At 46.9% G+C, this 13,684-nt stretch overlaps 1 protein-coding gene across 2 annotated transcripts in view; it reads left to right on the top strand.

Annotated features, from left to right (window-relative positions):
• Positions 1-455: 455 nt before the first annotated feature.
• Positions 456-13,684, top strand: part of PPP1R14D (protein phosphatase 1 regulatory inhibitor subunit 14D) — a 27,065-nt gene continuing 13,836 nt past the window's right edge. Inside the window, exon 1 of one of the 2 annotated variants that reach the window (XM_017864034.1) lies at positions 456-1,646. In XM_017864034.1, the coding sequence (XP_017719523.1) occupies positions 1,388-1,646 (259 nt within the window). In that variant the 5' untranslated portion in view covers positions 456-1,387. The remainder of the gene's footprint in view (positions 1,647-13,684) is intronic. The other variant, XM_017864033.1, reaches the window with a different exon arrangement.

Raw genomic sequence — 13,684 nt, 5'->3', positions numbered from 1 at the left:
CCAGCTAATTTTGTATTTTTAGTAGAGACGGAATTTCACCATGTTGCTCAGGCTGGTCCTGAACTCCTGAACTCAAGCAATCCACCCGCCTCAGCCTCCCAAAGTGCTGGGATTACAGGTGTGAGCCACCGTGCCTGGCCCCATTTTAAAAAAATTACAGGCTGGGCACAGTGGCTCACTCCTGTAATCCCAGCACTTTGGGAGGCCGAGATGGGTGGATCATGAGGTCAGTCATTTGAGACCAGCCTGAGCAACACAGTGAAACTCCATCTCTACTAAAAATAAAAAAAATTATCCGGGCATGGTGGCAGGCGGCTGTAATCCTAGCTACTTGGGAGGCTGAGGCAGGAGACTTGCTTGAACCTGGGAGGCAGAGGTTGCTGTGAGCCAAGATTGCGCCATTGCCCTCCAACCTGGGTGATAGTGCGAGACTCCGTCTCAAAAAAAACAAAAAATGTTCTTCTGTCACTTTTTTAAAAAGTTTAGCAATTTTCATTACAAAAGACTAAACAAAAATACCCTGCCTTAGAATACAAGTATGTATGCCTGGAAGTATTAGTCCCTGACACCTGTGTATAAGTTAGGTCTGCAGGTTTCCTCTGTGTCAGGAAATACATGAATCAGGGGAGGGTCACGTGGTCATAAACATGGCTTCCTAAGCAGTTGCCTCAGGCGAGCGGGCATGGTAGACTAGGCTTGATAAATTTGCCTTTACAAGCAGGTAAACTGCCTTTAAAGGCCAGGCTGATAACAGTTTACATTCGGACACACCCAGACACTGGGGGCACTGGTCCCGTGGGAGCCACGGATAACCGACCTCCAACTCCATCCACCAGCTGGGACTCTGCCCCCAGTAGTGCTACGCTCTGAGCAAGAATCCCTGCCAGCCAGGGACCCTGCTTCTGCAGAATCTGACCACAGCTTCTCAGAGCCCAGAGTGGATCTAGCCCCAAGAAGGTGGGATACAGAGGGATCTCAGGTGAGAACGACTCAGGTCTCATTCCAGAACTGGCCATAGAGCAGCAATTGGAGCCCTGTATGCTTCAGGACCCCAGGGCCCCTTCCTCCTCGCTGGGCATGGCAGCCTCTTGACCTTTGCTCATCTGCAGTTTATGCCACTTTGGGCCCGAGAAGCTGCAGAAAGGGAGGCTGGGGCATGGCTCTGGAGTGCCACTCACTGGCTGGCAGTGAGGAGCCAGGAGACTGGCATTCCCAGCACCAAAGTCCTATTGATCTTTGCCCTTGCCCCTCCCTGGGAGCCTTGGCCCTCCTCCTGCCTTTATTTCTTCTCTGCTGGCCTTTCCTGTTCTCTGTCTCCTCACTTCCCTCCGTGGCCCTGCTCTGAACTGGCGTTTTTTTCCAACTCCTTGCCTAGGCCAATCCTTCCATGCTGTCTTCAAGCCCTGCTTCCTGCACATCTCCCATGCCAGACGGGGAGAACCCATGTAAGAAGGTCCACTGGGCTTCTGGGAGGAGGAGGACATCATCCACAGACTCAGAGTCCAAGTCCCACCCGGACTCCTCCAAGATACCCAGGTCCCGGAGACCCAGCCGCCTGACAGTGAAGTATGACAGGGGCCAGCTCCAGCGCTGGCTGGAGATGGAGCAATGGGTGGATGCTCAGGTTCAGGAACTCTTCCAGGTGGGTAGCACAGGGGAGAGTGGGAAGAGATAGGGGGCCTGGGGCCCGCCCAGGGGACTGAGACCTTCACAGGAGCTGAAGGGCTGATGTGAGGTGCTTCCGTGAAGAGAAAGCTTTTGTAACTGATGAAAGGAAGAAGCAACGGTTTGAAATCCAGAAGTCTGCCTCCCTCTAGGCTTGGCTGTGCCTCTAATGCTCTTTGTGATCTGGGAAAGGTCTTTTAACATCCCTAATCTATAAAATAGGGCTGTTAGTGCCTGTCATGTCTCCTTTATAGGACTTTCCGAGGCTCAAATGAGATAATAGAAGGGAAAATGCTTGGTCACACTATTTTTCAAAATTTTATATCTTGATTTACTCCCATCCTTAATACACATACATGTCCAGAGCTACATTTTCTTTTCTTTTTCTTTCTTTCTTTTTGTTTGTTTGTTTGTTTGTTTTTGAGACAAAGTATCACTCTGTTGCACAGGCTGGAATGCAGTAGTGCAATCTCAGCTCACTGCAACCTCTGCCTGCTGGCTTCAAGCCATCCTCTGACTTCAGCCTCCTGAGTAGCTGGGACTTCAGGTGTGCACCACCACGCCTGGCAAATTTTTTTGTATTTTTTTTTGTAGAGATGGCTTTTCGCCGTGTTGCCCAGGCTGGTCTTGAACTCCTGGGCTCAAACAATCTACCTGCCTCAGCCTCTCAAAGTGCTGGGATTAGAGGCGTGCACCACCATGCCCAGCCTAGAGCTACGTTTTCCAATTCTGTAGCCATCAGCCATGTGTAGCTGTTTGACTTTAAATGAATTATTATTATTATTATTTTTTGAGATGGAGTCTCGCTCTGTCGCCCAGGCTGGAGTGCAGTGGTGCAATCTTGGCTCGCTGCAAGCTCTACCTCCCAGGTTCACGCCATTCTCCTGCCTCAGCCTCCCCAGCAGCTGGGACTACAGGCGCACGCCACCACGCCCAGCTAATTTTTGTATTTTCAGTAGCGACTGGGTTTCACCATGTTAGCCAGGATAGTCTGGATCTCCTGACCCTGTGATCCACCCGCCTCGGCCTCCCAAAGTGCTGGGATTACAGGCGGGAGCCACCGCGCCCAGCCAACTTTAAATGAATTGTAATTAAATAAAATTATTCAGTTCCCCAGTCACATGGGCCACATTTCTTTTTTCTTTTTCTTTTTTTAAGACAGAGTCTTACTCTGTCACCCAGCCTGGAGTGCAATGGCGCGATCTCAGCTCACTGCAACCTCCGCCTCCCAGGTTCAAGCAATTCTCCTGCCTCAGCCTCCTAAGTAGCTGGGATTACAGGCATGTGCCACCATGCCCAACTAATTTTGTATTTTTAGTAGAGACGGGGTTTCTCCATGTTGGTCAGACTGGTCCCAAACTCCCGACCTCAGGTGATCTGCCCACCTCGGCCTCCCAGTCAGGCGTGAGCCACCATGCCCTGCCAACATGGGCCACATTTCAAGTGTTAAATAGCCCCATGTGGCTAGTGACTACTATGTTGTCGGCCCAAATATAGAACATTTTCGTTATTTCAGAATGGACAGTGCGGGACTAGAATGTTAAGAGTAACCAAAGTTGAGTGTCAATACCAGGACCTAAGCAATCTTTGACCCTGGCTCTGGCTAACACTCTTCAACCCCACTCTGGGAAAAGGACAGGTCTTGGTCCCTGGTCATTGGAAATGGCACTTTCTTACTTATATACCTTCAAACCTGGATTCTAGAGAGGTAACAACTGCTGCTCCAGTGATAAGAATAACATTCTGAACACTTAACTATGTGCTAGGCGCAATGCCAGGCACTGACATGCATTCTTTCATTTAATCCTCCCCACAACTCCATTAAGCAGGTACTGTTTTTCTTTTCTTTTTCTTTTTTTTTTAGAGATAAGGTCTTGCTATGTTGCCCAGGTTGGTCTTGAACTCCTGGGCTCAAACGATCCTCCAATCTTGGCATCTCAAAATGCTGGGATTACAGATGTGAGCCACCATGCATGGCCAGCAGGTACTGTTTTACAGCTGAGGGAATGGAGGTTTACAGATGTTGAGTAACTTGCCCAAGGTCACACAGCTAGGAAGCCATGGGATCAGGTGTGAAGCCTGGCCACTTATTTGAGCAGCCAGTTGTTCTCCACATTTAAAATACTTAAGAAAAAAAAAAACAGATGCCCTGGCTCCTCCTCAACTGAATTTAAATCTACTACAGTGGAGTCCAGATACTGGGCGTTTTTTATAAGCTCCATAGTTGGTTCTAATGTGTGGCTGGGCTGAGAACCATAGGCCAAGCTAGCCAGGAGTTCAAAATATGTGGTCCTTGTTTCTCCTTCTTGTTGACTCGGATCCTATCTTTTTGGGGCAGCAGGGCCGTATAATTCCTGTGGGTAAGGGTTCTCAGCAGTCCTAGGGTGGCAGGTGGTGAAGAATGATTGATGTGACCCAGTCTATCTCGAAACTAACTGGGTCATGTGTCCGTTTGGTTAAGGTGTTGACCATGTCCTTTGCAGCATCCCAAGCATCTACCTCCCAAGCCCACTCACTGAGGGTGGGGAGACCCCATGGAGCTGGGAGGCAAACTGTCTTGGCCTGTGTCTCCTCTGACCTTGCAGGACACATCCACTGCCCCTCATTAATTCCAGCACTCTCCATTGGATCAGTTTCAATTTCAGAGTGTTTATTGTTCACTTGCATAAAGTCTCAAATTTCTGACACTCCAGGGCAAATCCTTCCAGGCATCAAAGAAAGACAGTAGCTAAAGAACCTTCTTTTGCAAGATGAAAGTGGAGGGCTGGAGGCTGTACAGTAATAAGCCTGTAACACAGAAAACAAGACATGTGGGAGGACCACTCCCAGGCAATGACGGGAATACAATGCCTGGCCTGTGATTGCCATGGCAATTGTCCAAAGGTGCCAGGTGGCAGTTTCTTTCCCAATCCCTGCTCTTTTCAGCAGGAAGCAGTTAAGTAGCTGGGGAAGCCCTGGGTGGTTGATCATCTTGCGCAGAGGTCAAGACAGCACAGTCTCCAGCCTGACTCTACTCCATTCCAGTTTTATGAAGAGTACCTGCCCACCCACCAGGGCTCTACCCCAGACACCCACCTTAGACAGCCGCAGTGGGAAAGCATCTAAACATGCAACACAACCCTTTATTTGTTTAGTATCTTGGGACCAACCTTCCTTTGTTGGAGGGCTCTACCTCTTCTCCCTGGATGTGCAGCCTGGTGTGGGGTGTTTGGAGGAACCAAGTCTGGGAATGCAAACTTGGGGTCCTAGAGCTCCTGTTGTCCGGAGGTAGAGCGTGGATTTGCCTTCTAAACAGGGACTTAAACATGCATGAGTTTCTCCTATTTTATGGAGACTCTTGCCCACATGCACCCCTTTAGTTACCATCCCCTCTATTTCTTTTCTTTTCTGGACAGGGTTTCACTCTTGTTGCCCAGGTTGGAGTGCAGTGGCGCAATCTTGGCTCACTGCAACCTCTGCCTCCCAGGTTCAAGAGATTCTCCTGCCTCAGCTTTTCAAGTAGCTGGGATTACAGGTGCCCACTACCACACTTAGCTAATTTTTTTGTATTTTTAATAGAGATGGGGGTTTCACCATGTTGGCCAGGATGGTCTCGAACTACTGACTTCAGGTGATCCACCGGCCTCAGCCTCCCAAAGTGCTGGGATTACAGGCGTGAACCACTACACCTAGCCTACTATGCCCTATTTCTTGTCACCTTAGAGCCAAACTCCTTAAAGGACTTGTCCACACTCACAGCCTTATTTACTTTTTCCCTGCTTGTCGTCAGTCAATCCACTGGAATCTGCCTTCTGCTTCTACCACTCTATTGAGAGCTCTGGCCAAGGTCACCAGTCACTGCCTTGGGGGTAAATCTAATGTTCACATTAGCAAGGGACACTGTTGACCATCCCAGAGTTTTGAAACATTCCTTTCCTGTAGCTTCCTTTTTGATATAGTAACATTTTAAGTAATAATTCTATTAAACTTTTGACTTAAAAAAAGTATTGTCTGGCCCGGCGCGGTGGCTCGTGCCTGTAATCCCATCACTTTGGGAGGCCGAGATGGGCAGATCACGAGGTCAGGAGATTGAGACTATCCTGGCTAACATGATGAAACCCCGTCTCTACTAAAAATACAAAAAAATTAGCCAGGCGTGGTGGCGGGCACCTGTAGTCCCAGCTACTTGGGAGGCTGAGGCAGGAGAATGGCGTGAACCTGGGAGGTGGAGCTTGCAGTGAGCCACGATCATGCCACTGCACTCTAACCTGGGTGACAGAGTGAGACTTCATCTCAAAAAAAAAAATAAAGTATTGTCAGCTGGGTGCAGTGATTCATGCCTATAATCCCAGCACTTCGGGAGGCTGAGGTGGGAAAATTGCTTGAGCACAGGAGTTCGAGATTAGCATAGGTAATATGGTGAAACCCTGTCCAAAAAAAATACAAAAATTTAGCAGCGTGTGATGGTGTGTGCCTGTGGTCCCAACCACTTGGGAGGCTGAGGTGGGAGCATTGCTTGAGCCTGGGAGGTCAAGGCTTCAGTGAGTCATGATCGTGCCACCGCACTCCAGCCTGGGCGACAAAGCAAGACCCCGTCTCAAGAAAAAAAAAGAAAAGTATTGTCAATGAATATGTGAAACAAACATTTGTGTTTAACTTGATTGCCTCTATAAAAAAAGGAAAAAAAGTTGTTGGTTCATCTGAGCCTTATTTCATTGCTGGTGTCCCTGGTGGAGAGGTCAGGAGTAAGGGCCCTGGATATGGACAGGAGGTAAGAAAGGGGGTTAAATCAGGCAGCAACCTCCAGCAAACCACCCTATGTGAGATAGAGTCACATATCTCCCAGTTGTTCATCTCAGCAGGGGTTGTTTTATATACCTGCTTATGTTCTGAGAGTTCAAAAATTATCTGAGGGCAAGAGTATTTGGACTGTGATGTCAGCCCACATTCTCAACACCAGATTGCAGTGGTAGCCCTTTTTTTTTTTTTAATAGAGATGGAGTGTTGCTATGTTGTCCAGGCCCCTCTTTAACCCCTGGGTTCAAGCAATCCTTCCACCTTGGACTCCCAAAGTGCTGGGATTACAGGGGCGAGCCACTGCACCCGGCCTGCAGTGGCAGTCTTGTACTCAGTAAGACACATACCTTATATTAAATATGTAGTCATGCCCTGCTTAACCACAGGGATGCATTCTGTGAACTGCTACATTGTTAAGCAATTTCATCATTGTGCAAACTTCATAGAGTGTACCTACACAAACCTAGATGGTATAGCCTACCACACATGTAGGCTATACGGTATAGCTATTGTTCCTTGGCTACAAACCTGTATAGCAGGTTACTGTACTGAATACTGTAGGCAGCTGTAATATAATGCTAAGTATTTATATATCGAAACATAGAAAAGGTAGAGTAAAAATATGGTAGAAAAGATTTTAAATGGCACGACTATATAGGGCACTTACTATGAATGGAGCTTGCAGGACTGGAAGTTGTTCTGGGTGAGTGTGTGAGTGAGTGAATGGTGAGTGAATATGAAGGCCTAGGACATTACTGTAGATTTTATAAACACTGTACACTTAGGCTGCACTAAATTCTTTCTTTTCCTGCTGGGTACAGTGACTCATAACTGTAATCCCAGAACTTGAGAGGCCAAGGCAGGAGGATTGCTTGAGCCCAGGAGTTCAAGACCAGCCTGGGCAACATAGTGGGACCCCACTTACAAAAAAAAATTTTTTTTTTTTTGAGACAGAGTCTCGCTTTGTTGCCTAGGCTGGAGTGCAGTGGCGTGATCTCGGCTCATTGCAAGCTCTGCCTCCCGGGTTCACGCCATTCTCCTGCCTCAGCCTCCCAAGTAGCTGGGACTACAGGTGCCCGCCACCACGCCTGGCTTATTTTTTGTATTTTTAGTAGAGACAGGGTTTCACCATGTTAGCTAGGATGGTCTCGATCTCCTGACCTCGTGATCTGCCCGCCTCGGCCTCCCAAAGTGCTGGAATTACAGGTGTGAGCCACCACGCCCTGCCAAAAAAATTTTTTTGAATTAGCCAGGGGCCAGTCGCAGTGGCTCACGCCTGTAATCCCAGCACTTTGGGAGGCCAAAGTGGATGGATCTCCTGAGGTCAGGAGTTAGAGACAAGCCTGGCCAACATGATGAAACCCTGTCTCTACTAAAAATACAAAATTAGCCAGTCATGGTGGTGGCCACCTACAATCCCAGCTACTCGGGATGCTGAGGCAGGAGAATCACTTGAACCCAGGAGGCGGAGGTTGCAATAAGCCGAGATTGCACCATTGCACTCCAGCCTGGGTGACAAGAGCAAAACTCTGTAAAAAAAAAAAAAAAAGCTGGATGTGGTGGTGTGCACCTGTAGTCCCAACTACTTGAGAGGCTGAGGTAGGTGGATTGCTTGAGCCCAGGAGGTTGAGGCTGCAGTGAGCCATGACTGTGCCACTGCACTGCAGTGAGTGACAGAATGAGACCCTATCTCGAAAACAAAAACAAAAAAACACCCCACAAAACAACAACAACAACAAAATGTCTTTTTAAGTTTTATAAAACTATTCCTGAGGCCAGGCATGGTGACTCACGCCTGTAATCCCAGCACTTTGGGAGGCCAAGGCAGGCAGATCACCTGAGGTTGGGAGTTCGAGACCAGCCTGACCAACATGGCAAAACCCCATCTCTACTAAAAAAATACAAAAATTAGGAGGGCGTGGTGGCGGGCACCTGTAATCCCAGCTTCTTGGGAGGCTGAGGCAGGAGAATCACTTGAACCTGGGAGGCGGAGGTTGCAGTGAGCTGAGATTGTGCCATTGCACTCCAGCCTGGGCAACAAGAGCGAAACTCCATCTCAAAACAAAAAACAAAAAAAAACAAAACTGGTCTTGAACTCCTGACCTCAAGCGATCCTCCTGCCTTGGACTTTCAAAGTGTTGGGATTACAGGCATGAACCACCATGACCAGCTGCTACACTAAATTTATAAAAATATTTTTTCTTTCTTTCTTTTTTCTTTTTTTTTTTTTGAGACAAGATCTCACTATGTTTCCCAGGCTGGTCTCGAACTTCTGGGCTCAAGCAATCTGCCTGCCTTGGCCTCCCGAAGTGCTGGGATTACAGGCATGAGCCACTGTGCCCAGCCTATGAATTGTTTTGTCTTTCTTCAGTAATAAGCTAACTTCAGATTACTGTAACTTTTTTACTTTATAAACTTTAGATTTTAAAAAAAAAATAGAGATGGGGTCTTGCCATGTTACCCAGGCTGGTCTCTAACTCCTGGACTCAAGCAATCCTCCCACCTCAGCCTTCCAAAGTGTTGGGATTACAGGTGTGAGCTACCACACCTGGCCCTGAACTTTTTAATTTTTTAAATTTTTGACTCTTTTGTAATAACACTTAGTTTAAAACACAATCACATTTTACAGTTGTACAGAAATATTTTCTTTCTTTATATCCTTATTCTACAAGCTTTTTTTTTTGTTTAGACAGGGTCTCACTTTGTTACCCAGGCTGGAGTGCAGTGCACGAATATGGCTCACTGCAGCCTCGACCTCCAGGGTTCAAGAGATTCTCCTACCTCAGCCTCCCAAATAGCTGGGACTACAGGCCCATACCACCATGCCTGGCTAATTTTTGTATTTTTTGTAGAGATGGGGTTTCACCATGTTGAGCAGGCTGGAGCTTTGTACAAATTTTTTAAATTTGAAATTATTTTTCTTACCTTTTGAACTTTTTTTTTTTTTTAACCGAATACATAAGCACACACATTAGTCTAAATAGGGTCAGGATCATCAATATCACTATCTTCCACCTCCACTTCTTGTGCCACTGGAAGGTCTTTTTTTTTTTTTTTTTTTTTTCAGTTGCAAGATTTAATAGAGTGAAGACAGAGCTCTCATATAAAGGGAGAGGACCCAAAGAGGGTAGCCGTTGCTGGCTCAAATGCCTGGGTTTATATCCTGATCATTGTCCCTCCCACTGTGCTCTCAGGCAATAGATGATTGGCTATTTCTTTACCTCGTGTTTTTGCCTAATTAGCAATTTAGTGAGCTCTCTTTACTATCTGGTCGGGTGTGAGCTAAGTTGCAAGCCCCGTGTTTAAAGGTGGAAGCGGTCACCTTCCCAGCTAGGCTTAGGGATTCTTAGTCGGCCTAGGAAATCCAGCTAGCCCTGTCTTGNTTTTTTTTTTTTTTTTCAGTTGCAAGATTTAATAGAGTGAAGACAGAGCTCTCATATAAAGGGAGAGGACCCAAAGAGGGTAGCCGTTGCTGGCTCAAATGCCTGGGTTTATATCCTGATCATTGTCCCTCCCACTGTGCTCTCAGGCAATAGATGATTGGCTATTTCTTTACCTCGTGTTTTGCCTAATTAGCAATTTAGTGAGCTCTCTTTACTATCTGGTCGGGTGTGAGCTAAGTTGCAAGCCCCGTGTTTAAAGGTGGAAGCGGTCACCTTCCCAGCTAGGCTTAGGGATTCTTAGTCGGCCTAGGAAATCCAGCTAGCCCTGTCTTGTAGTCTCCCCTCTCAACAGGAAAACCCAAGTGCTGTTGGGGAGATTGGCCGATGACCGCTCTGACTGCTTCCTGCTGAATTGGGGTGTAGTAGGGGTTGTGCAGTTGAGATTTCCTTGAGAGGGGTGCCTTTGATGTCATTAACATTGCAGCACAGGCTGGCAGGCCGGTCCAGGGGTCCATGGTAGATTTTAGTCATGGACTGCATCTGGGGCTCCATTTGAAGAACCATTTGTAGCTTTACAGCTTTGATTCTGGAAGAGACAAACTTAACAAGGAGGTTAAAGATACAGGGTTCAAAGAGGAGTAACACTATTATAGCTGCTAGAGGTCCTAAGAAGGGGAGAATCCAGGGCATCCATTGGCTGAGGAGGCCCCAGGGTCCGTTGTTTTGAAGCTCCTCTGCTCTATGTTGTATTCGATCTCGAATTTCTTTAACTTTTTCGGTGACAATTCTGGATTGATTAACGTAATAACAGCATTCTTCCCCTAAAATAAACAGGTTCCCCCTCTTTCAGTGGTTAGCAAGTCTAAAGCTCTTTGATTTTGAAGGACTACAACTGCTAGGGAGTTAAGTTGATCTTGCAAGGTGACCAGGGAGTCGGCGACCTATTCCATGTCACCATTTAGTTCTTGAGATAGTTCGTAACAGAACTAAGTAGAGGTTGTGATACCGCCAATGCCAATACCTAGTCCGCCTAGCACTCCTGCTCCAATAACAAAAGGAAGGGCCGGGCGCGGTGGCTCAAGCCTGTAATCCCAGCACTTTGGGAGGCCGAGACGGGCGGATCACGAGGTCAGGAGATCGAGACCACCCTGGCTAACACGGTGAAACCCTGTCTCTACTAAAAAATACAAAAAACTAGCCAGGCGAGGTGGCGGGCGCCTGTAGTCCCAGCTACTCGGGAGGCTGAGGCAGGAGAATGGCGTGAACCCGGGAGGTGGAGCTTGCAGTGAGCTGAGTTCCAGCCACTGCAGTCCAGCCTGGGCCATAGAGCAAGACTCTGTCTCAAAAAAAATAAATAAATAAATAAATAAATAAAACAAAAGGAAGAATGGGTACTCTTTTGTTGCGGGGCTTAGGTAAGACATGATTGTATAAATCTTGTTCAGTGTAGATGGTCATAGGGGGCACTAAGAATGACAGGAAGCACATAGATTCTGAAGAACCATTCAAACAACGATAGACTGAGGTACCACAGACAAAAAATATTCCTGAGGGTAGGCAGACTATTTGTGTGCGAGGAGTTACCCACCTGATGCATTGGGGGTTGGCTGTGTCTATAGTATTGCTACATTTTACACAGGTGAGGTTTGAGGTATGGGTTATTTCCAGATTGGAAACAATAGGTCCTACTAAAACGGAAGTGGAGTTTATTTCTGTGCTGAAGTTGTTCCATTGTTCAGGTACAGGGATTGAAACGTATGGCCTGAAGTGCAGGGGGAGGCACATACAACAGTTAGTAGGGTTTTGGGCCAAGACCTCATGGAGCCCAGTGAGGGTGGTATTAAAGAGACTTGCCAGGTGAGTATGGGTACAGAGGGTTTCATGTAGTGTTGAGAAATCTAGTCCTTTGTAGGGGGTAGGGGTGCTATGTACCTGGGTCAGTTGGGAGATTGCTTCCTTTACGTGTTTTTCTCTTGCCTGATCTTGAACTTCACCCCCATCAGACATACCGGTATGGGTGAAGTAAGTCCAACACACAGACCACTGGAAAGTCTTTAGGGGCAATAACAGGCATGCAGCTGTCATCTCCAAGATAACAGTGCCTTCTTCTGGAATACCTCCTGAGGAATCTGCCTGAGACTGTTTTACAGTTACTTTTTTGTTTGTTTAACGAGTAGAAGGAGAACACCCTAAAATAATGATTAAAAGTATAGTACAGTAAATACATAAACTAATATCATTGTTATTTATTATCATTATATGTATTCTGTACTGTGTGTAATCGTATGTGCTATACATTTATACAACTGCAGTACAGTAGGTTTGTTTATACCAGCATCACAAATATGTAATTAATGCCTTGCACTATGACCTTATGACGGCTACAATGTCACAAGGCAATAGGAAATTTTCAGCTCCATTATAATCTCCGTTTTTTTATTTGTTTGTTTGTTTGTTTTTTAGACAAAGTCTCGTTCTGTCACCCAGGCTGGAGTGCAGTGATGTGATCTCAGTTCACTGCAACCTCCGCCTCCCAGGTTCAAGCGATTCTCCTGCCTCAGCCTCCTGAGTAGCTGGGATTACAGGGACGCGTCACCATGCTAGGCTTATTTTTGTATTTTTAGTAGAGACGGAGTTTCCTCATGTTGCCAGGCTGGTCTCGAACTCCTGACCTCAGGTGATCCGCCTGCCTTGGCCTCCCAAAGTGCTGGGATTACAGGCATGAGCCTCTGGTCCCGGACTCTATTATTATTATTATTATTTGAGATAGGTTCTGGCCCTGTGACCCAGGCTGAAGTGCAGTGGATTGATCTTGGCTCATTGCAACCTCCACCTCCTGGGATCAAGCCAGCCTCCCACCTCAGCCTTCCAAGTAGCTGGGAGCACAGGTGCATGCCACCACACCCGGGTAATTTTTTCATTTTGTGTAGAGACGGGGTTTTACCACGTTTCCCTGGCTGGTCTCAAACTCCTGAGCTCAATGATCCACCCACCTTGGCCTCCAAAAGTGTTGGGATTACAGGCATGAGCCACTTAGCCTGGCCCATTATAACGTTATGGGATTACCATTGTATATGTGGTCAGTTATTGACTGAAACATCGTTATGTGGCACATGACTATACATATATTGAATATCAAAAGTGATATAATGATGGTTTTGGGGGCAAGACTGATACTTTTTTATTTTTTATTATTATTTAATTTGTGTGTATGTGTGTGTGTGTGTGTGTGTGTGTGTGTGTGTGTGTGTTAGAGACAAGGTCTCCCTATGTTGCCCAGACTGGTCTTGAACTCCTGGATTTAAGCAATCCTCCCACCTCAGCCTCCCAAAGTGCTGGGATTACAGGTATAAGCCACTGCACCTGACCAAGACTGATGCCTTTTTAAAGGCAAAGTTCTAATCATTAGAGTGTTTTTTGTTTGTTTGTTTGTTTTTGGGACAGAGTCTCACTTTATCACCCAGGCTGGAGTGCAGTGACACGATCTCGGCTCACCACAACCTCCGCCTCCCAGGTTTGAGTGATTCTCCTGCCTCAGCCTCCCCAGTAGCTGGGGTTACAGGCAGGCACCACCACACCTGGCTAATTGTTGTATTTTTAGTAGAGACGGGGTTTTGCCATGGTTGCCAGTCTGGTCTCAAACCCCTAACCTCAGGTGATCCGCCCACCTCGGCCTCCCAAAGTGCTGGCATTACAGGCATGAGCCACTATGCCTGGCCTAGAGTGTATCTTTATTATAATGCTCACCCACACCCTCTGAGATTCCAGTTATAGATGTTAGACCACTTGATATCCATAGGTCATCAAAGTTCTTTACTATTCTGTCCTTCCCCCTACCCTGCACACCCAGGTTTTTTTTT

Source organism: Rhinopithecus bieti, unplaced genomic scaffold (assembly GCF_001698545.2).
Source record: "Rhinopithecus bieti isolate Rb0 unplaced genomic scaffold, ASM169854v2 scaffold_74225, whole genome shotgun sequence".
NCBI lineage: Eukaryota > Metazoa > Chordata > Mammalia > Primates > Cercopithecidae > Rhinopithecus > Rhinopithecus bieti.
Note: the sequence above shows the minus strand (reverse complement) of the source record. Positions and strands in the feature narration are given on the sequence as shown.